Source organism: Lepidothrix coronata, unplaced genomic scaffold, assembly GCF_001604755.1.
Source record: "Lepidothrix coronata isolate B3197 unplaced genomic scaffold, Lepidothrix_coronata-1.0 Scaffold3, whole genome shotgun sequence".
NCBI lineage: Eukaryota > Metazoa > Chordata > Aves > Passeriformes > Pipridae > Lepidothrix > Lepidothrix coronata.
Window position 1 is genome coordinate 3,976,287 of NW_016690183.1, and position 24,434 is coordinate 4,000,720.

Here is a 24,434-nt window from a genome sequence, read left to right on the forward strand (position 1 = left end):
ACTGTGTGGTCATGAGCAATATAAGGTGACAACTCTGTGGGAATGAGAAGGAAAATTAGAAGGGGAGCTGTGTTATAGAAAGAAGGGAAATGTCTAGGCATGTGCTGTGCTAACAGAAGTTAAATGGATGATATAGAAATTTATGCTGAGAGTACTATAACCTACTCTACCATATAATGCTTCATTAACCAAACAGTGAAATGCAGATCAGAAATTCAAAAACATCCTAACTCAATGGCAGAAAAATCTGCAGTTTTTGAGGACAAGAATTCAAGAATAGCTGAAGTCATAAAGGATTATTGTCATTATCCTTGTATTTGAGTCAGAAACCAGAGCCTGGATATCTTTTTCGATTATGTTTTTCACACTCACTCAAATGATAAATCCAACTGCAATTAGGACCTTCATCATCACAAAAAAAGAGCAGGATTTACATTGCTCTGAGTCAGCTGCTTGTTTGAAGTAAACAATGAAGACTTCAGAAATTTCAGTGGGATCAAATCAGATCAATGTTTAACAAGCCATACCCATTTAGACTGACCTAGTTTACCTGATTTAGCTTTCTGTGCACACAATCACACAGGATAACATACCAAAATACAAATGAGCCTTCTCCATCTGATTATTATCCAGAGCTCTCTGGAGTATGTAACTGTTTCGCCCTTTTACTAAGGGCAAAGAAGAGGGAAAGGTTGCTGGTGTTGTTAAGTGAGGCAGTGGGAATGGTAGGTTTGAGGTTATCGGTGCTCCAGATAGACTTGCAATATAACAATATTTTCTGTAATGACTGTGGTGTGGACCCAGGTTGTATGGACAAACTGAATCGTTTATTGATTACAACCTTTAGTATATATAGGGTTTGCAGAAGGGGCATGCATGCTTAGTACTTTTCCATTTCATTCATAGCCGGGTTCGGGGGGCAGGGACACACAAGGGGTATTTTTCCATTAAACAGATAAGCAAGCAGTTTTCCATAATGGTTACAACCACTGATGGGGCAAAACAAAGCCATAAAGAGAGCTATCGTGTTGTTTACAAGACTGTTAGTTTGTCTTGCTTATCACAGGTGGTGCAAACAGTTCTTCCTTGCTTTTGCTTAAATCCCATGGTTTCTTGCTGAAATCTCTTCTCATTTCTAGTGTCATGATGAATTTGCATTCCCACAATTTTCAGGCTAGATGAAAGTATTTGAACACTTACACACATATTCTTTAAGTACAGTTCTGCTTTTTAAATTATAACACCTAAACCTATTTTACTTTTGCTTCTAGCTATAATCATCTTTCACAGGGTACAATAAAATGAGAAAGAAACATTTTTGCAAATGTTTAAACTTATCCACAAGGATTTGAAATCAGTATTGTTGAGGACTACACCTACTCCAGGTAGCTCGGTGAGCAGCTGCAGTACAAGCTGCAGATTGCACCCTGGATGGCAAGAAATAGCAGGAGCCCCAGGCAACAAGCATGACCTGGCACACACCCAGGTGCTAGCCGGTGACTGGCCACTCAGAGACACAGCAAGAGCTGATGACTCAGCTGGAAGACCGCAGACTATTGGCTGAATAGACTGTTAAGGGTCCCAGCTCAGATGGTGAGAGTATAACTGCCAGAGTGGCTTCTAGATGATTGGATAGGGAAGTTTCCCTAACATATTAACTGCAAAAAAGGCTTATATGTGTTTTTTCTGAACCGTGGAGTTGTCCAGTATCAGCAGAGGGGCTCGGAACAGGTTGCTCTGAGACCAATATGATCAGCAAAATGTCCGCTTTATTACAAAAGGATGCCCATTATATACTGTTACTACACCCCGAAGCATGATCTTTCTTCTACAGTATTGGGTACATAAAAGAAACATACTTTGCTGTCCAGTGCTAATTTGATTATAACAGATGTCCATGTGAGCTGAGGGCACATGTTTACCTCTCAGGACTCCTCCTTAACCTTGACAGAGATCCTTCTTTGTCTTGGCTTCAGAACCTGAAGCCATGTTAACGATGCAGTATTTTTTACAGTCTGTAGCCAGCTATGCCAAGGCAAGGCCTACAGAAATGCAGGAGAAATTGTTCGTGCAATCTCTGCTCTCTCAGTAGTCCGGTGCCTGACAAGCTGGAGAGCCTGTGAAATAAAAGAAAGAGCAGAGCTGAGGAAATAGGGAAAAGGTGGTGGTTTGGGAAACAGATTCCTTGGAATAATTGTAGGGAAAACATGAAAGTTATAAAAGTGGTTTCAGAGAACCTCTTTTCAATGAAATGGGATTTTATTAGTGCAGAGCACCTTTTTTTCTACAAGTGTTGGTGTCCTGCTGTCCTGAGCATGCTGTGTGCAACTGAATGGCAATTTATTTTTCTTTGTTCATGGGTAAACTTCTACATTCAACTGTGCTGATTGTGCCATATTTTAGCAAAAGAAATGGTCCTCTCAACATGTTATAGGAAATCACAATATTTTAGGTATTATCACAGGTCGCCTGCATGGTCAGATAATTTAAAATTCTAACATCCTTTATATTTCCCCTTACTGAGTGGGAAGCTTGTCTTTTCAAGTAAAATTAAGAATTTTTGTGAAATTTGGGGGGTCATGTTGAGTAATACACCTAGTGCAGGTAGCTTGGTGTGTGCAATCTGCAGGTTATGCCCTGGATGGCGGGTAATGGCTGGAAATGGTCCCTTGGCCTGCATCCAGCAGGTGCTTATGCCATGTCTGCCCAGTGTTCTTAGGTTTGCCCCGAGACAGAGGCCCACACCCTAAGAAGTGTTGTAAATCTATTGGCACCTGGTGAATTCTTGCAGCCTGTGAAAATCTGAGTGGTTTTCAACCTTGTACCAGGCCATACCTGTTGTATCTGCAGCAGAGTCTCCAAGGAGAATGGTCTATCTCCTGCCATTTCCTTGCAAATATTGGGGGATGTTTTGTGGGCTTGGCTGAACTTGGTTCGGAAAGAAAAGACTGAGTTATTTATATAAAAAATTAAAAAAGGTAAATCCATCCAAATACCATCAACAAAACCACTCAGCCTCTTCTAGGAATGATTTGTGCCAGTACAAACTTGCAAGATTATGTGCAAAACTATTCAAAATAGTGTGTTGTAGACTGTTTTAATGTACAGTGATTCCTTCAAGAGTCTAACCTAAGAGTTTATTCGAAATTTTTGTGGGCTTTTTAAAGGATTTTCTTCTTTTGCAACTAACAAATAGGCAATTTGTGCCCAGATAAAACATGTTTCACAAAACACTAGCTGAAGTGGTGTTCCAATTCACTTAGGTGCAGAGAGGAATTAGGTTCTAATATACCCACAAGCAAGATTAAGGCACAAACAAGGCCAGATGTTGGATTCTGAAACAATAACTCAACTTTATTTTCTGAAACAAAAAGAGAGGAGGGAAAGAAGGAAAATAGGAAAGGAGGAAAAGCCAAGAGAAATTACTAGAAGCACAGAAAAGGGGTTATCACCACCATGGGCTCAGTGCTGGCTTGTAGATTTGGTCCTCTGTGGTGGGGGATATCTCCATCAGGCTCTGAATTTTGGTCTTCTGTCTTCTATTCCCCATGTCCTCTTCATCTTCTTCTCTGATCTTCTCTCATGGTCACATGTCCTGTGATCTCTCATCCTATGATCTCTGATGATGAGTGAACCAGCAAGCCAAGCAGCAGCAACCCCAGCAGCAGCAGCAGCAGCAGCAGCAACAGCAGCAGCAACAACAGCAGCAGCCCATGTGACCTGTTGGACACTTGCTTATATGCTTTTTTAACTCACACAATTTAATTTTTGATAGAAATATGCTTAACATTGTTTTAATTAAAGCCCACAGTATGCTTTCAATGCCCATTGGCTGGTCCATTACTATGTACCTTATGTAGGAGGGTGCAGTTATCTGAAGCCCTTACCGTGTAGCAGTTTTTAAATTACAGCCACTGTTCCTTAATTAAGGCCACTTGTCTTTAACAGTGTTTAAACTAAAGTAACTTATCTTTAATGGTATTTGAATTAAAGAACAGCTGTTTAATTAAAGCAATATGTGTTAAACAGTTTTCAATTAAAGTGACTTGACTCTTGTAGTTTGTTCAATTAGAGCAACTTGCCTTTTACACTTGTCAATAAAAGCAGCTTGTCTTTCATAGTTTTTCAATCAAAACAGCTCCTCTTTTTTCGTTTTCCAGTTAAAGCTTTTCACTTCATTTCCTGGTCAATGGCAAAGCAGATAGTGCTTTTTACCAGTTCTTTATAGGTGGTTGTTCACTTCGATGTGTTCCTAGTGTTTGCACGTGGAGCCTCTTCAAAAGGGAGGATTCCAGAACACCTGCTTATAGAGGCATACTCATCTTCAAAATGTGTGCTATTTGTGTCCTTTTGTTTTTTTTCTGGAAAACTTATGTGAATTCAGATTTAGATATAACTATTTGTTTTAGTTATTGGGATGTAAACTTAAAATACCATGTCAAGAGCAGGTTCTTTAGAAGGTGCATGTCAGCTGAAACACTGCACTATTTTTTGTATGAGATTTTCTATAGACTAGTACTTATGGTAATATTTTATGTGTACTTTTTGAAAATATTTATAAAAGCACATTTTTCTACAGGTACATTTGTATTAGGTAAGATAACAATAAACATACAAATAATATTTGAATATTTCCTCCAGAATAATGAGAACTGCTGTAGTTGCTCTTAAGGAGATTTCATTAGTTCTATTGCTAAACAGAGGGCATCACCTGTGATCCAGTTCAGTGGTGTGGTCAGAGCAGCAGGAAACCTTTTCACTTTTCAAAATAGTGTTATTTATATTGACCTGGGAGACACTGTTTCATTTACTTCCAGAAAGATGATATGCGAAGAGTACTGCCTGAGCAGGAAACTGTGGTTCTATTGCCTAATGTTTTGTATTGGCCTTTTGGTGAAAAGGAAAGGAAAATACTCTTGCTGTTGTGTTCTGTTGTGCCTTTCAAGAGGTAGAGGCCTGTTGAACGTGCAGAGAATTTTGGCACTTACTGCACTGTAATTAAGGTGTAACATTATTGGTTGTTGGACAGTATGTGATGATTTGTTATTGGCAAATAGAGGTGATAATGCTTGTGTACTAGACACTGTACATTTATGTATTGCCTTAGCAAAGAAGGGACACTGTGCGCTTCTACCCAATCTCAGATGTGTCAAAAGAGAGTTACAGTGTTTCATTGTTTTGGGAAGGAGAAATGAATGATAGAAAGACTAGTATCTATAATTAAGCTCCTACGTCTGGTCGTGAAAAAGCAGGCATGAGGATTTCTTAGAGCCGTGGAATTTCATTGGCAGTGAATCCCTGTGCTAGGCAAATTGATTAAGTCTGACTCAGACAACTAAGAACAAAGAGATAGAACCTCTTATATGGGGCCCAGAGAGGGAGCAAGCTTTTAAAGCAAATGAAAGGAGCTTTGGCATCTGCTCCTGCTCTCATGCTCCTAGATTATACCAAAATTTATCATTCTGTGTGTTCATAATGTAAAGCTATAGCCAATGGGGTGATAATGCAGAAATTAGGACCTCACCATAAACCAGTTGTATATTATTCAATTCAGCTAGATCCAGTTGCAGTGGGATCACCAGCCTGTATTAAATCAGTGGCAGCAACAACAACAATATTGGAGAAAAGCTGATCCCTTTATCCTGAATTATCCTGTAACAGTCCATGTCCCATGTGAGGTGGAAATAATGTTGAGGCAGTATGCAACCCAAGCTCTATGGATACAGTGGGCACATAGATATGAACTAATTGTCCTACTGGCCACTAACTTATTCTTAAAAACATGTAACACCTTGAATTCAGCAAGGATAATAACTTTACCTGATGATTTGAGGCTGCATTTTCCTTCTTGCTCTGTTTTTTCAGGGTCTAAGTCACAAAACTGCTTGTGGAACACCACTGTCGGTGGGTTGACCAGCAACCTCAAGGAAAGGCCAAAGCCGACCATCATCAATGACCCTAGACCTCCTGATGAAATCTTAGCAGATGAACTACCACCAGTGAACAGTCCTGAGGCGCTGGTGAAAACATCTTTCAGGTCTGATTGATATGAGTTAATTTTGTTTGTCCTTGAGAGGATATCTACCTAAGATTAAATCTGCACCGTGGGTTTGGTGGCAGAAATTGATGCTGAATGATTCTGCAATGCTGTGTATCTTTGTACTGAACAAGAGTGTAAAAAGAAGTCCATAAATAATATTGACTGGACTTGTCTTTCATTTCTCAGACTTCATTAGACTTCCTAAAAGATTATGGACTAGATAGAAAGTCTGTAACTAGTCAAAATGGTCAACAAAGATAGCTCATTATATGAAGATGTCTTTGAAAGTTAGTATTGTTTCATTTGAAAGTGATTTAGTAATGAATAATTGCAATTCAGGTCAGATGACGTGCTTTATTGATGCAAGGGAGAGTTAAAGCTTTTCCTATTGATGTAATGTCTTCAGAACTGTCTAGCATTAATATATTAAGAAGAAGGATTATGGCCAGTGGCTTGCAAAGAGTGATTGTTGTTGTTGTTTTGTGTGCTGGGTTTTCCACTCTTTTATTAATTCATGTGGATGTACAGTCATCAGATGTTTCTTGGAGACATGTTTTCTGAAACTTTTTCTTTCAAATGAGATAACATAGAGAAACCATGCACATGCACTGGATCTTTGACTAAGATGTGAAAATTGATGTGCCCAGCAGAAGCAAAATGAGTGGTAGAATTGATTTTTCAAAGTGTTTTTTGAGTTTTATTTCAGTTGTTGAAAAACTGTACTCTACTTTTCTTTTGTATTAAACACATATGTGTTTAAAAAAATGGTTTTTGCTTTGGATAAATTTATCTGACTACAGTGATTTTGATTTTACGTCAGTCTGTCAAACTTATTTCACTGTTCATGTAATCATTATTTTGAAGGTAATTAAGTCATTATATTTGCTAATAATTTCAGATATCTTGTTTGTACTGCTTGACATTGAAAAATATATTACCATAAAGTAAGTTTGTCAGGCTATAGAAATAATCCTGTAATTTCATAGTGGATTTTCATTCTTTAGTATTCACACTGAAATGATTCAAGACAAGTGTTTCAGAATCTGGATCCTCCTTTTATGATGACCTGTGGTTTTTAATGGCTTTTAAACACTTTGCGTCTCTGATATTTAAAAATCTATAATTTCAAGAGATCTAAGTCTTTTTCAGCTTTTACTTCTCATAAAAAATTTGGGGTACCAGCATTCCTTACATTGCCATTGTCAAGATAATTTCAGACATTTTATATGACAAAGTCACAGCATTTCAAATTGTATGATTTGATTATGTGAACAGGGGTGACTCTTGGAAGAAATGAGCTTATGTATATCATAATAAGGATTGATAAGTTGGAAAATGTCGTTTAGCAAAACAGTTTTGCTAATGCAGTTTAAAAGGCTTTGTAAACATTACAGAACCTTTGTATTTCATCAGTATGGAAATTACTGTACAATGTGGCATTTTGGGGGGCTTTACAAATCCACACTAATTTTTGTTACAAAATAAATAGATGTCTAGTTTTACGAAGAAAGGAAGCCCTATGTGTGCTTAAGAGCTTTGCAGAGGAGTGGAAGATAAGAGAGTACACTGCAATTACTGTCTAAAGACAAATAAAAGCAAATAAAAGTGATGCAGTGTTTTTATTCAGTTTGTGAGCTTGATATTATGGTGCTAATTGGGGTTTAGGAGACAGTAGCAGGTCTTGTATGATGGGTTACATGTTTGATTCATCAGAGTCTTCTGTGTGTCATGATCTTCAAGTGCTTCCTTGACAGAGTTAGACTTGTATCTGAGTGCCAGTGATTGCCTGGTAAGCATGGGCTTTCCTTGTTTCTTATTTACTAGACATTAGGGGAAGATCTTGCTACTCTGGTGCCTTTTGGGGAATGAAACGTGCTTTACAAGTTGTCCAGTCTAGCATGTCTTAATTAGGAATCCAGTGGCTGAGGGATGGGAGCAATGTTGGGCTTAGATGAACTAATTTTACAGAGAGAAGAATCAGGCCTTGGTTTTGAATGTGACTGCAACAAACTGTAAAATGTAGTGATTCCCTTACTGCAACTGATTCGCTGCGATTAGAGCAGTATATGGCAATACTATCCCTTTAATGCATAGTTAAAAGAAAATGTCTCTCCAGTGTTAAATGAGCCACACTTCTTGTGATTGCCTGTCTTTTATGTGACTACATATAAACAGCATGAAATCCCACTTGCCACCTCTTCTATTAGATCTTGCTTTTTACTGTGCAGTACTTACTGTTCTGTAGCTTGGAAAATTAGGAAGAGATCAATATTTGATTTTGTCAACATCTAGATATGAGCTTGAAACACATTTAAACATAAAAGGAGGAATGTGAAATGAAACTAACCTCCTCTTTACATCTCAAAGACGTATAGTGCATGATCTTTTTTTAATTAAAAATGTTTTGATTATCTTGATTTTCTTACATAATTATTTTACTATCTTTTCTGAAGATACCAAGAACAAGCACTGAGCTAGAACTTAAAAGTAATTTTGTGTCTTGACTAGTTGTACTACTGTGGTGCTTAAAATACAGATTTTAAAATCCATTCTCACTGGCATTTAGTCTATTTGTCTATTAAAGACAGTGGAGGTCTTAGTTTGCATTACATTTGAAAATACAGTGGAATTGTGGCAGATTATCCCCTTTTGACAAGGGAAAAATATAATTGCAGACAGAAGTTATTAACTTATTGGTTCACACTTAATGCAACAAATCTGATACATTTACTGTTTTCTTTGCACAAGTATGCACAACTACAGGAGCTGTGATGACTATACTTTTTTAATAGCTGTGGAAGGTTGTGGATCAATATCCAGGAATATTTGGTGGTGGGCATATGGACTTCTCAGGGCTGTGTGATCTGGATATTGGCTGGAGTGGTTGCCAACGCTGAAGTCTGTAACTCTCTCCCTAAATCTGGTTTTTGATCTGCTAGGTCCCTGTAATGAGCAGTATCAATAAGAATTGACAGTAGTAATTAATGAGCTCTTAAGGAGGCTGTGCAATAACTTTATAGGCTGCTTTAACTTCTGTGTGCTAGTCCCTGGAAGCACTACCTAGCATTTTGATAATGCCGAGCTAGCACCCACCAGGGTGAGCAGTGAAACAAGAGACAGTTTTGGGTGCTATTCTCCAAATACCACCTGGAAGTTTGTGCAAGCTCTTTATGTTTGAGGATACAAGAGAAACTGCTGCTTTTATCTGCAGACTGCTGCCTGGATCAATCAGGGGTTCATAAGTGTGTGGCACTGCTCCAGCTGAAAATCTGATGTGTCCAAGATGTCGTGATTTCTCATGGACTTGTTTGGTTTTGATGTAAAGAAAAGATATAGTGTTACTTTGAGTCTGGAGACCTAGAACTCTGCATTGAGATATATGACAGTGGTATGCAGCCTCCCATCTTAGTCCAGGGCCAGCATGACAGGTAAACTTGGTCTGGAATCTCGAAGCAGTTTAGTTGGCTCTATTTAGCACATGGGGCCTTGGGGTTGGAATGTTTCCAAAGTGATAAATTAGGGTAGTAGGTAGCTGAATGGTCAGCAGATGATGCAAAGACCCTCTGTCACATATCAGACAAACCGTACTGGATACCTGAGTAGCTATGCTGTACAAGGAAGTGATGCATATCATCTGTTACCATAAATTCTGGGAACCAGAAAAGCAGATTCAGTTCCTTCAAGGTCAGACTGTTGTTCAGTTCAAGGCTTGCAGGGGTTCTTAATTTCTGTTATCTTTCAGAATACTTCCAGCTTTCAACTTGAGGCTCGTAACACCCCTGCTTAGCTTAATAGTTGCTTTTCCTATGTCAGCTGCAAAGTTTATCTTTCCAAGGACAGTTTGTTTTGCTTTTCTTATCAGCTTCTGTTCTGCTTTCTAAATCACACTGTGATAATCTTTCTGTATTTCTGATTTGTTTGTGGGTGATGTAAACTGTTGCTCCTGCCAGCTATTGGCCACTTAGTAGACCAAGTGCCATAGAGGTGATATCACCAGCATAGAGGGCTCCAAATGGGAAAACTTCAGTCATAACACCACATGCTGAGAGTCAACCCACAAGCCTCAAACATGCGGGTCTCTACACTGTGCATGCAGTATGAACAACAAACAAGGAGTTGGAAGCCACCATGCTGCTAGAAAGCATGACCTGTCGTTACTGAAGTGTCATTACTAAAACTTGGTGGGATGAATCCTGTGACTGGAGTGCTGATATTGATGGCTATAAGATGTTCAGAAGGGACCAGAGAGGAAGGAGGGGCAGAGAGGTAGCCATCTACACCAAGAGACAGATACAATGTAAAGAGCTGTCTCTGATGAATAGCCATGAGTTGGTTGAAACGGTATGGGTAAGAATCAGAGACTAAGTCAACAAATGGAATATTGTGGTTGGTGTCTACAGGCTGTGTGATCAAGGGGAACCTATTGACGGAGCCTTCTCGCTCCAGCTACAGGAGTCATTACACTTGCAGGCTCTTGTTCTGATGGGGAACTTCAACCACCCTGACATCTGCTGGAAAAGTAGCATGGTGAGCTGTAGGCAATTCAGGAGACTCCTAGAATGCATGGAGGATAAAAGTTCATAAGCCAAGTGATAGACAGTCTAACCAAAGGAGATGTGATACTGGACCTAGTGGTCACCAATGCAAGTGAGTTTATTGGGGATGTCAAGATTGGAGGCAGCCTGGGCTGCAGTGATCATGCACTGGTGCAGTTTGCAGTCCTGAGGGATATGGGCCAGGTGAAAAGTTAGGACCCTAGACTTTAGAATAGTAAACTTACAGCTCTTCTAGGAGTTAGCCAATAGCACCCCCTGGGGAAACTGCCCTCAGGAACAAGGGAGCAGAACAGAGCTGGCAGATCTTTAAGGATGCCTTCCATAGAGCTCAAGAGCTCTTGATCACTAGGTGCAATAAATCAAACAAGGAAGGCAAGAGACCAACACGGATGAATCAGGACATGCTGATCGAACTAAAATAGCAAGATGTGGGAGGCGTGTCTAAAGGCACAAAGGATGTGCCCAGGTACAGAGCCCAAGGAGCATGCCCCAGAACTAGTAAACTTGTTGGTTATTGGTATATTGTGGCTTGCCTGAATTTTAATTGTTATTTTGAATGGTCTCTTAGAGAACCTGTATTCTGATGGAAAATGAATGAGGCAATTTGCTTGCCTTAAAACTCTGGGTATAGTGTTAATCATTGCTGCTTTAGCAGCTTTTCAGTTTCTGTCAGTTATTTTCTGTGGCATGTCAGGATGTGATTTGTGTGCATTTGTATAGAAATCGTATCTTTTGTAAGTCACAGGAACCAAACAGAACGCATTTCAAACAGCAGGTAAGGGTTAACAATATCTCACGGAAATTAACCTTCAAAACAGGTTATCAACCTCATAGCATAATAAGCACAATCATAACATTAGAGGATTGTTTAAAATTTCCCCAAGGTAATATGAATGACAATCAGTTCCAGAACTATACAGAAGCTTAGTTCATGGCTTGTAGTTTTCCTACTGTTCCGTGGCAGGATTTATTTAAGTCTATTGCAGCATATTATGTTTTCCTAGATGCACAGCAAGAAACATATGCACAGGCAGTGAAAGCACAGACAGGTATCCTGGGAAGAGTATCAGAATGCAACCCAGTTTTGTAGGGATGAGGTGAGGAAGGCCAATGGTGAAGCTGGAGCTGAGCTTGGCAAGGCAAAGAATAACAAGAAGGGCTTCTACAGGCATGGCAACCAGAAAAGAAAGGTCAAAGAATCATGGAATCATAGAATCAACCAGGTTGAAAAAGACCTCTGAGATCATCAAGTCCAACCCTTGATCCAGCACTGCCATGGTTACTGGACCATGGCACTAAGTGCCACATCCAGTCTCATCTTAAAAACCTCCAGGGACGGAGAATCCACCATTTCCCTGGCCAGCCCATTCCAATACCTGATTACCCTCTCTGTAAAGAATTTATTCCTAATATCCAACCTAAACCTCCCCTGGCACAGCTTAAGACCATGCCCTCTTGTCTTACTGATAGTTGCCTGGGAGAAGAGACCAACCCCCACCGGGCTACAACCTCCTTTCAGGTACTTGTAGAAAGTGATGAGATCTTCCATGAGCCTCCTCTTCTCCAGACTAAACAACCCCAGCTCCCTCAGCCTCTCCTCATAGGACCTGTGCTCAAGTCCCTTCACCAGCCTTGTTGCTCTTCTCTGCTCCAGCACCTCAATATCCTTCCTGAACTGAGGGGCCCAGAACTGGACACAGTACTCGAGCTGTGGCCTCACCAGCGCTGAGTACAGAGGAAGAATCACTTCCCTGGTCTTGCTGGCCACACTGTTCCTGATATAGGCCAGGAAGCCATTGGCCTTCTTGGCCACCTGGGCACACTGCTGGCTCATGTTCAGCTTCCTGTCAATTCAAACTCCCAGGCCCCTTTCTGCCTGGCCACCCTCCAGCCACTCTGTGCCCAGCCTGTAGTGCTGCATGAGGTTGTTGTGGCCAAAGTGCAGAACCCAGCATGTGGCCTTGTTGGAATCAGCCCAACTCTCCAGTCTGTCCAGGTCCCTCTGAAGAGCCCTCCTGCCTTCCAGCAGATTGACACTCCCCCCCAACTTAGTGTCATCTGCAAATTTGCTGATGGTACACTCGATCCCCTCATCCAGATCATCAATAAAGATATTAAATAGAACTGGGCCCAACACTGAACCCTGGGGGACACCACTAGTGACCGGCTGCCAACTGGATGCAGCACTGTTCACCACCACTCCCTGGGCCTGGCCCTCCAGCCAGTTCTTAACCCAGCAGAGAGTGCACCTGTCCAAGTCACAGGTTGCCAACTTTTTCAGGAGAATGCTATGGGAGATGGTGTCAAAGGCTTTGCTGAAGTCCAGATAGACCACATGTGCAACCTCATCCACCAGGTGGGGTGCCTGATCATAAAAAGAGATCAACTTGGTCAGACAGGACCTGCCCTTCCTAAACCTGTGCTGGTTGGGTTTGATCCCTTGTCCATCCTGTAGATGCTGTGTGATTGCACTTAGGATGATCTGTTCCATAACCTTGCCAGGCACTGAGGTTAGGCTGATGGACCCGGAGTTTCCCAGGTCCTCCTTGCAGCCCTTTCTGTGAATGGGCGTGACATTTGCCAACTTCCAATCATCTGGGACCTCTCCACTGAGCCAGGACTGTTGGTAAGTGAGAGCAGCTTGGCGAGCTCTTCTGCCAGCTCCCTCATCACCCTAGGATGGATCCCATCTGGTCTCATAGTCTTGTGGGGATCCAAGTACACCAAGAAGGTGTACCCATCCTGATAAGCAAGGCTGGCAAACTGGCAACAATGGACAAAGAGAAGGCTGAGGCACTCAACAATTTTTTGCCTCGATCTTCAATGGCAGCCTCTTCTACCACATCTCTTGAGTAGATGAACCCTAAGACGGGGACTGCGGAAGTGAAGCGCTTCCCATTTTAAGTGAAGATCAGGTTCTTGACCACCTAAGGAACCTAATCTTATATAAGTCCATGGGACCTAATGAGATGCATTGCAGAGTCCTGAGAGAACTGGCTGATATAGTTGCCAAACCAGCTCTCCATATTTGAAAAGTCATGGCAGTCCGTGAAGACTTTGGTGACTGGAAAAAGAGATACATTGTATTTAATCTTTTAAAAGGGTAAAAAGGAGAATCCTAGGAACTACCAATTTGCCATCCTCACCTCTGTATCTGGGAAAAACATGGAAAAAATCCTCCTAGAAGCTATACTAAGGCATGTGGAAGATTTGAGACCACCATCATGGTTTCACCAAGGGCAAGTCCTGCCTGACCGACATAGTGATCTTCTATGATGGAGTGACTACATCAGTGGACAAGGGAAGGGCTACAAATCTATCTTGGACTTCTGTAAGGCATTTGACATGATCCTTTACAATATCTTCTCTCTAAACTGGAGGGAGATGGATTTGATGGGGAGACTGTTCACTGGAGGAGGAATTGGTTGGACACTCACATCCATAGGGTAGTGATCAACAGCTTGGGGACCCAATATGGACCCCTGATGGGGTGGTCCATATTGGGGCTGGTGTTCATCAAGGACATAGGCAAAGGAATTGAGTGCACCCTCAGCAAATTTGCAGGTGACACCAAATCAAGTGGTTGACATCTGGATGCCATCCAGAGGGACCTGGACAAGTTTGAAAAGTGGGCCAATGGTGATCTCATGAGGTTCAGCAGGTTCAACTGTATGGTCCTGCACCTGGGTCGGGACATGACCCAGTATCAATACAGGTTGAGGGATGAAGGGATTAAGAGCAGCCCTGCAGAGAAGGACTTGGTGGGCGTTCTGGTGGATGAGAGGCTGGACATGAGCCAACAGAGTGTGCTCACAGCCCAAAATGCCGTATCCTGGTCTGAATCAAAAGACACGTGGCCAACAGGTGGAGGGAGATGCTTCTGCCACTACTCCACTCTCATGAGACCTCACCTGGAGTACTGTGTCCAGCTCTAGAGTTCTCAAGCACAATAAAGACATGGACCTGTTGGAGCAGGTCCAGAGGCAGGCTACAAAAATTATCAGAGGAATAGAACACCTCTCCTATGAGGAAAGGCAGAAAGAATTGGCACTGTTCAGCCTGGAGAAGAGAAGTCTCTCGGGAGACTTAATTGTGACCTTTCAGTACTTAAAGAGGGCTTATAAAAAAGATGGGAACACACATTTTAGAAGGGCCCGTTGTTATAGGAAAAGGGGTAATGGTTTCAAACTGAAGGAGGGTTGATTTAGATTAGCTAGAAGGAAGAAATTTTTTTCACTGTGCTAATGGTGAAACGCTGGAATAGGTTGGTAGATGCCCCATCCCTGGAAACGTTTTAGGTTAGGTTAGACAAGGCTCTGAGCAATCTGATCTAGTTGAAGATGTCCCTGCTAACTGCAGGGGATTTGGACTAGATGACCTTTAATGGTCCTTTCCAACTCACACAATTTTGTGATTCTATGGTTTTAAGGTGATGTCAATGAGCTATGAGCCTTACTTCTCTGTCTTGCCTGAGTCATACCAAGAGCCTATCTCGAGTCACATGGGAGAGAGGGATCTGCAGGACTCCTCCTTTACCACCTCTCACATTCTGACAGTCTCAGTATCAAAGCTTGTCTATAGCTACTTAAGCTAGTATGTGGGGTCTGAAGATTAGAGAGGGAGGTGATGCTGTGCAGGCCAGTTGTGACCATGATCGCAAAGAACAGATGTTTAGAACTAGTTGTGGGGTTGAATAAAGACTACTCTCCTACTTGCTGGGTCTCACTATTTGTCTATTGCCTGTTTTATTTGTTTGTTTTTTTTAAACCCCCACACAACTAAGAGAGATGAGTTTCACTTTCCCGAACATGTTAAAATAATAAAAATAAACACTGCGCAAGGCTGGAAACATGAAAGTTCCTTCCCACTGGCTTTTAAACCCATCTACAACAGATCCAGGTCTCACTAAACATTAAAATGTTGTTTGTCTCCTTTTAATTGTGCCTCCTTTCTAGGTTCATATTATGTTTTGTGAGACTTATGTGCAGAATTCTTGGTAGATTGAGTTTTACAAGTTAGAGCGGAAATGATCAGAGGAGAAAGATTTGCACAGTTCAAAGGCTACATTTTCTCCTTATCTCTGTGTGTGTCCACACGGGTCCAAGAGGAAGGTGTTTTTTTTTTCAGGTAGATGAAAGAGAATATCTCTTTTTCTTTCTTTTTTTTTTTTTTTTAGATACCACAGTCTTCTAGTTCTTCACAGGATAGATGTATTATGGTTGATAAGCCATAGACTGTGGGTGTTCTAAGAGAACTGTGCCTCTGAATGGCAGGGAGCAAATCCACTTCCAAAATGAGAACGAGAGTTTTAGCTGAAGCTCCATAGATAAACAATGTCTGGTCGTAAAGAGGTCCTGCTTTGAGGACTGACCAATGCCTGTCCTTGACCACACTTCTCTGCCTGTATTGTCAACTGAATCTTGGACAATAATGAACTCAGCATTTGTTTTGTACCTATGCAAGGCTTCCAGTTCTGGCTTTGTTAGCATCAGATCAACTGCAGTTCTTGATATGGACTGTGTTGGGGCCTGCCACACACAGAAGGTGGATATATTTCTAAAGCCACGTCATATACCTGTACAAACATGTGAGTCTTAAATATCTGTGTGGCATTCATGTATACAAGGCTGTTTCAGGGGCTGTGATTTGTTGCTTGGCTTACTGAATTTGCCAGTCCAGACTTCTTTTCAGGTTTACAGAAGAAACTGTATATGGGCAGGGAGTTGTGTATAGGAAAATATGTGAATTTAAGGATAGTCTTTATACTGACAAGGAAGTATTTAATAATGTACTATTTAGTTATCTCCACCATGATGTTCGTAACCTCTACATACTAATACCAAACTGGTGTACCTTGCAATTTTGGTTGACATAAGTTTTAGCCTGGTTTCCTAAGGAAAACTGGCTATCCTTTTCCTAAGGACATTACTGTATGTATATCAACCTTCCCATTAATTTTTTGGACAGATCTGAACTTGATCAGTAGCTTAACAGAATGGTAGACATCTCTAAGGTCATATGCCATGACACTCTCCTCTCCTGTCATGTGGTTATACCCAGCATGGTCTTTCTGTGCACATGTAGATTTCCAGGGTTTCCTGATGCGAAGGGACTCTCATGGAGTGTCACCTAATGGAAAACACCAACTGAGCTTTCAGACAAATAGCACCGAAAATGGCTGGTAGCCCCCTGACCTATTATTCCAGACTATGATCTGCACTTGAAGGGCACTTGGGAGGAAGGGATGTGGGCTCTGGAACAGATTTATTGTCCTGGATGTCTGTGCATGTCTTGTGGGCCTTATGCTCTTTGTTCTCTTATTAAATTAAGACTGTCATGGTATATATTTCATTCTCAATGAGAAAATGGGATAGCAGCTTTCTTACTCTTGGCAGTCAGAGGATGTGATGAATGGAGATAAAAATGTTTTGCTGAAGCTTTATCTTGAGTGCTTTAATTTGTGTAAAAAAGAAACATTAAAAAGGCACTCAAAGAAAATTCCTATACAGTTTATTCCACTTTTAAAGGGCTGTCTGATGGCAGTAAAATTAAGTAGTATGTTATACTGTGATGTTTTCCTTAAGGACGTGGTAAAACATCCCCTAGATCTAACCCAATCAGAGACAGATTTGGCTTGATTTTGAGATCACAAAACCTACAGGTAAGTAAGAGTTTAAGAATATTTTGAAGTGAAAAACAACAATAGCAATTATTAAATTACCCAAAATAATCTTAAGGCTGATGGATAAGAGGTTAATATTTGCAAATGTCCTGTATTTCTTTTTAATGTGAAGAGCTTTGATGGAAGAGGGAAAAGGGATACTTGGATCCAGTTAATTGAGTATGACAATCAGATCTGGAGAAAAAACTGTATTCTGTCTTGAGAAAATAATAGCCACTTATGCATTGAAATACAAATTTGAGATTTATTTTTGTTTGAAACTCAGGAAAGAATCTACACAAAAAAGTCACCTGGGTGTGGTGGTTTGAGCCACCACAAAAATCCAAAATCCAATTTCCAGGCTTCCCCCATCCCTTCCCACAATTTTATCTCAACACTGAAGAGAAACTTTCAGGCAAGAGGCTTCTATAGGGGAAAAGCGGAAGTATATATACATTTATTCTACACAAATGAATACTATACAAGCTAAAAGCAACTATATATATAATATTACACACTTCTATCAGTCTTTTTAAGCTTCTCCCTCAATTCAGTCCAGGAAAAGCCTTCAGGGCTGATAGGTACCCAGTCTCTCTCTCATGGGAGTGTTCAGGGAAAAAGGTTCACTCCCCCCACCAACCTCCAGCTGTTTGCTGAAGTCTTTTCTTCTTCACTAAGTCCAAGAAGATAGCTCTGAGTCCTTTCTCCTTGGTTCTGTGCCATCTCTGCTGTGCGATTCTCTCTCTCTCATACCTTGGTTCCATGCTGCTGTAGTTTAGTTCAGCTTATCACAGTACACGTCTTGGAACCTCCATTCCTCCTCCGAGTTTTCGGCTGTCCTTCGTTTAAATTACTGCAAGGACATCCTCCGGGCCTGTCTCTGGTCCGTCTCCAATTTCACCTGGGGTTATCTCCCTGGCACCAGGCTGCATTCCACCCATCCACTTGGCTCAGCTCCAACGCTGAGCCTCCCCTCCACTTTACAGTGAGAGGGAAAAAAAAAGAAGCCCCCTCCGCGCTCTAGCTGCAAAGGTGGGGGGAAAGCGGGCTTGGCTGCAAGGCCTGCCTCTCTCTCTCCTGCTTACCAGCTGTTTGTGAATTTCTTCCCTCACAAACACACACTCACTCCAATGCTGCCTCCAACCTTGGCTTAGCCAGAGCTGAGGGCCGCAGGGCCCCCCTTTTCCCCAGAGGGGAAAGAAGGGGGCCCTGCTACCCCTGGCCTTCTCACAGCCACACACACAGAGCAGCAGACAGACAGACCGACTGCCAACAACTTCCGTTGGTTGTGTTTATATGATTTTTCAGCAGGAGCGAACAAGATGGGTGGTGATTGGCTCTCCAGGGGAGACTGCCCGGGCACCCAATCACCTCTAGGCCCCCCGGCTCCTAGACAGGGGCAATTTTCAAACCATAACACTAGGACACATTAGAAATGCCCATACCTGCTGCAGGTGTCACCCACATTCCTGTGTGAATGCCATTAATATCAGGCTCTAGGTTCTTGGTTACCTATTTGAACCACACCCTCTGTGTATTTCTCTTTTGGCTCTGTGATTTCTGATGAAGGTTTTGTCTGGTTTGTCTCCTTATACACAATGATTTTTTGGTAACTGCCGTATTCTGCTGGAAATTCTTGTGCCAGAAGTTTGCCAGCCTAGCCTACCAATGACTTTGCAGACACATAGCAACATCTAGGTAAGTAAAGCTGCTGTGAACTGTCAACACTCCTTACCACATAACTTGCTAATGGATGTTCTTTATCTGGTTTTTACAAGTTAAGCTGACTGCTGGCAATTTCTATAAACTATTTTATGTAATAGAAAGGTCTCATTTGAAAATTATGCTATCTAGCTGAGAATTCAGTACTTGCTGATGTCAGAGACATAGTATCTCTACTTTGCAGATTGGGACACTTATTTTTAGTTCCAGTAGTTTTTTGCATCTGAGTCTACTGAAGTGTTCACATCAAGACTGCTAAAACTATCATGTGTTTAGTTGGTTTCCATCTGTATTTTATAAATTAATCTAAACTCTCTAAATTTTATCAGATTATTTTGAAACCAGAACTATAGCCAAAATTTGCTGTCAGTGTTGCTCTTTCTCTGGCAAAAGGCAATCTTGTATTTTCTTTAGGTGGAAAGGCCTTAGTTTTGAGGTGTGGGAATTGACCCAGAAATATAGGGTTTGGGTACCCATTTGTGTCCAGTATTTCTTTCTTTTACATATGTACCTTCGATCTGTCTTCTCTTCCACGTGAGCAGTTAGAGTTCCTTGTCAGAGCTCAGCTCAGCTGAAAAACGACCAGACCTGAAGTTCTGTTTCTTGCAAATAACAGCTGCATTTATTGTAAAAAGGAAAACTATCACAAGAATACTTTCCTTCTTGCTAAATGATGTGCACAAGTCTCTTTCAGATCTGTGTGAGCATCTGTAGTTCCATTTTCTGAGATGAAGTTAACATTTCTATTCCCTGTACTCAGAACTTCAAGACTGATTTTTGACATATAATTGTCACCAAAAGTGTCTCTCCTGAATCATAAAGATGCTTGTTATCCTGATGGCTTCTTGTAACAGTTATAATTAAGTCTGCTCTAATTTAAAACAGTTATCCATAATGAAGTAATATTCAGATTAATTGTGAAGATGAGATATGGAAAAATTGGATTCTTCTTACGGCATTGTACCTCCTTTTAAGGGCTGCTTTGCTTTCCAATTTGTTTTAAAATTGCTCATACTATAATTAAACATAGGATCAGAAGTACTTGAGTAAAAGAATTACAGAGAGTAGAAATCTAAATAGTGGTAATAAAACTTAGCTTCTGTGAAATTATATTGATTTACTGCAACACAGTATGTAGCTTCATAGTTCAGAACAGTGCTCATACATCGAAATTTGTGTATTTGTTGATTAATATTATAAATAATGATATATTATAAATTCAGCAGAGTGTTTTTGCTGTTGAGGATAGTGGTACAGAGTTGAGAGCAATGCTGCCAATTAATATGGTAATCAAAATGGCCTGGGCTAGATACAGCAAATTCCCATCTGAAGAATGCCCACTGCCTTTCACAAAAACTCCATAAATATTGCAGATTTGAATGAGTACAGCTTGTGTAACAACAAAATGTAAATAGGTGGCTTTACTCCACTGTTTTAATGTTGATTCTGATGTAGCCAAGGTATTTTTTGAACATGTGAGGGTGGTGTTGACAAGCCATGACCTGAAATATTGGTTTTCTTTGTGGTGTTTGGGCTTTACATATTTTCTCATTGCAGTGGTTCTGAGAAAAAGAAAAAACAGCCTGAACTTAGTGCTCTTTTATTCCATAATTCATTATATAATATTATAAATAATTGTGTTATTCTGCAATGTCAGCCCTTACACTAGCAAAATTACTAATTGCTATCAACAGAATACAGGCTCCTTAGTTTTGTGATGCAGCAGGATAGCAACTGTCTGCGTGATGCATAGAACTCCCTCTGACATTAGTATGAAGTAGAATTCTGCAGTGCAGATTCACAATTAGGAGGAACTCTCTCTTTGGAGAGTTTCGCCACCTGTATTTGAGACAAACCAGAACAACATTTTAAAATATTTTTCCTATGTAAAGTGAGTATTTTGTGAATTGAATCTTCCATAGAGAAGTTTATTAAAATACAAGCTTTGCATCCTAGTCATGAAAAGAAAGTGGCACTGGGTTCATAGCTCATGAAGAAACTTGTGTAGCAAGATATTAATGTAATTTAAATATGTTTGAATAAGTTTCCTGTAAGAAGGGAAGTACAAATGACAGAGGCACTTTCCATAAAGAATTGGTGAAAACTTTTTTTGTCAGTTCATCATGACTTGGGTCTTAGTGATATTACTTGTAGTCTTGGAATTCATGAGTTCATTTCCAGGATCAACCTAATGTTTTGCTCTGTCTTGAGCCAAAGTCTGATAGCAGAGGTTACTATTTCTTGCTTCTGAAGAAGCATTTGAAGGTGTCATTATGATCTTTTTCTAGGTCCTAAAAATATTGCTTAAATATTTATCTTCACAGAGGTACTAGACTAAGGTGTCATCTGTTTTTAATGAGTACACTCTACTAATGTTGACTTGAATAGAGAAGCTGGCCTAAAGTACTGAAACAGAGCAAAAGCCTGAAAAGTCAGTTTAGTGTAGCAAAACGAGGCCTGAAGAGTTAACTGAGAATGCATGCTCTGAGCAAAGAAATAGAAAACTGAGATCCAAGAACAAACGGAAGATAATTCACTAAATAATACTGACACAGTGACACAAAGAACATAAAGTAAGAACACAGCATTGCTAACATAGACAAATAGAAGGAACACAGAGGGAGATAAGGGAAAGGAGAAGAGCCAGGAGCTAGACACTCTTGCCAAATATCAAAAACTCCTGCCAAATACATAGTAAAGTCAGCCAAATTAGAGAAAGTTCAGAAGTTCACTGAGGGAGAGGAGCAAGAAAGCAACCACCTGAGGCCGAAGTAACGGGATGTACCACCAACACTCTCCCCAAAATGAGAACTGCCCCCCTGACTCAGCCTTAATTCCGCCTGCTATGAATATTATAACTAGATATCGCAATAATATGAATATACATGAGAAAATTATGTAATCTCTTACAAGAATTGTATAAATGGTCCAGCTGTTCACTGCCTGCTTCAGAACATTTTGTCCAGCGTAAGCTGGGAGTTCCCCAGCGTTGCTTGAATAAATACCTTACTGCTTAAAGACTAAAACTTTGTCTCTGAGCAGTTTCTTTGCACCTTTTGAGGCATAAAATTGGCATCAGTACTGTATGGGAAATTTTCTAATGTATTTTCTCCTATCACTGAGATAAGATAAAGTGATAGAAAAGCAAATAAGCACATTTTCTCATTCACCTTTCAGTTGCTGAATTTGTGTGAATTTATTTACCTGCAGAATGTGATTATACTTTTTTCTTTGTCTTGTCAAGAGTAAAGTCGTCTTAATGACACTCATCCCTCCTCAGACTGTATTGGGAACTACCCATTAAACACTTCCACTAGATGGCTTCTAAAATTTTCTATTTTTTATTTTGCTTTATTGGCCCAGACATGGACTCAGATGTGAGACAGATTCTCTGCCAGTTTTATCCATGCAGTTTTATTAGAGTACCTGACTTTAGCGAGCCTGTACCGGTATATGCCTAAGGCAACTAAGATGTCACAAGCTGAATAACACTGGCTAACTGAATGCAATTCGATGGAGAAAAAGGAGATCAAATAGTTGTAGGTTTGCTTCTGAATGTCTTCATATTTCTGTGGGAATTTCAGGGAATCTTGTGACAGAAATAATGCATTTCAAGTTTACTTCACTCAGTTTCAGACAGGCTGCATGAACAATGACAATCTCTGTCTTTTTTTGGAACAAGAGAGATTTTTGGGAGAGAGGGTGGAAGAAACAGGCTTGCTATGTGACTCCATTGAGATAAACACTGTCTTAATTGAACTCTGAGAATAACTGCTGGCCTTTGAAGGCCAAATATTTTCGGGGTATGCCCTCATTGCTGTTGCTTTGGCTTGGAGGACTGCATCCATGTTCACACTGTTTGATATACACAACACAGAGAGGCTGAGTGCTATGAGGGATATTGTCTGTTCCACAGCACCTGACTATGGTCTGCCTGGTCTTGGGGAGAATTTGTGGCATACTTGACTTGTCCATAACCATGTGGTTTCTTACTGTTACCTTTATAAATGACTCTGCCCAGCATCCTTCTTGGCTGTTCTTTAATAGCCACAAAGGGATTTTTTTCACTGTGATGTTACTAGCAAAACAGGAAGAGTAGGAAGGGTACAGCTGTTTCATGAGGCACTTAGGACAGCTGGAGTTGCCGGTAAGAGAGCTGAGGTAACCTGAGTTGACATCATGGATAGCCAGCTACTTGACGTGCAGGGACCTAGCTCCTGTGCCAGTTGTATGTTGTCTCTTGCTTTTTTGGGGGGGCTTGGTGTTGTTTGGCTTTTCTTTGCAATTCTTACTGAACCCAGGCCTGTCACCTCATGCTGCTTCTGGTGGAATGACACCAGCATGCCTTAGTAGAACTGGATTTGCAGGACTGGGCTTTGGCACATGGTGTGACTCTTGGGGATGGTCCTGTGCAGGGCTAAGGGTTGGACTCAATGATCCTTGTGGGTCTCTTCCAACTCAGCATATTCTGTGATTCTGTGATTCTGTAATGACTTCTCTCTCTGGACAGGGCAGCCTGTCCCAGACCTGGTGCTATTTCAAACTTTCTGCCAGCTCATTTAGGCCAGAGTGTATAGTCCAAATGCTTCTTGAACTCTGACAGGCTTGGTGCTGTGACCACTTCCTTGGGGAGCCTGTTCCAGTGTCCAACCATCTGGATGGAGAACCTTTTCCTAATATCTAACCTAAACCCTCCCTGACACAACTTCAGGCCATTCCCTTGAGTCTTGTCACTGGTCACCTGAGATATCAGTGTTTGCCCATCCTGCTCCTCTCAGGAGCAAGTTGTAGGCTGTGATGAAGTCTCCCCTCAGTCTCCCGTTCTCCAGGCTGAAGAGACCAAGTGACCTCAGCCGCACCTCATATGGCTTCCCCTCAAGGTCCTTCACCATCTTTGTTGCCTTCATTTGGATGCTCTCTAATAGCTTAATATGTTTCTTATATTGTGGCACCCAAAACTGCACACAATATTCAAGGTGAGGCCCCCTAGAACACGGTTGACCCTCCTGGCTGCCAGGGCACTGCTGACTCATATTCAACTTGCCATCAACCACGACACCTCGGTCCCTTTCCACAGCAGTGCCTTCCAGCATCTCATTCCCCAGTCTGTATGTACATCCAGGGTTGCCCCATCCCAGGTGCAGAATTTGGCACTTGTCTTTGTTAAACTTCATAGGGTTGGTGATTGCCCAGTCCTCTGATTTGTTGAGGTCTCTCTGCAGGGCCTCCCTGCCTTCGAGGGAGTCAACAGCTCCTCCCAGTTTTGTATTGTCTGCAAATTTGGATGCAGGGTTGGAAGGGCTGCTAAACAACTCATTTATGAAAATGTTGAAGATCACAGGGCCTAAGACGGAGCCCTGGGGAACCCCACCTAGTGACAGTTCAGCAGTCTGATGTTCCACCATTCACTATTATCCTTTGTGCTCGACCCATAAGCCAATTGCTCACCCACCAC

At 41.2% G+C, this 24,434-nt stretch overlaps 1 protein-coding gene across 6 annotated transcripts in view; it reads left to right on the top strand.

Moving 5' to 3' along the window:
• The window catches only part of PDE1C (phosphodiesterase 1C), a 286,375-nt gene that overhangs the window by 23,256 nt on the left and 238,685 nt on the right, over positions 1-24,434 (top strand). For 5 of the 6 annotated variants that reach the window (XM_017822899.1, XM_017822916.1, XM_017822992.1 and 2 more), the window contains exon 3: positions 5,866-6,037. In XM_017822899.1, the coding sequence (XP_017678388.1) occupies positions 5,866-6,037 (172 nt within the window). Of the gene's footprint in view, positions 1-5,865; positions 6,038-24,434 lie in introns of those variants that run through there. The other variant, XM_017822981.1, reaches the window with a different exon arrangement.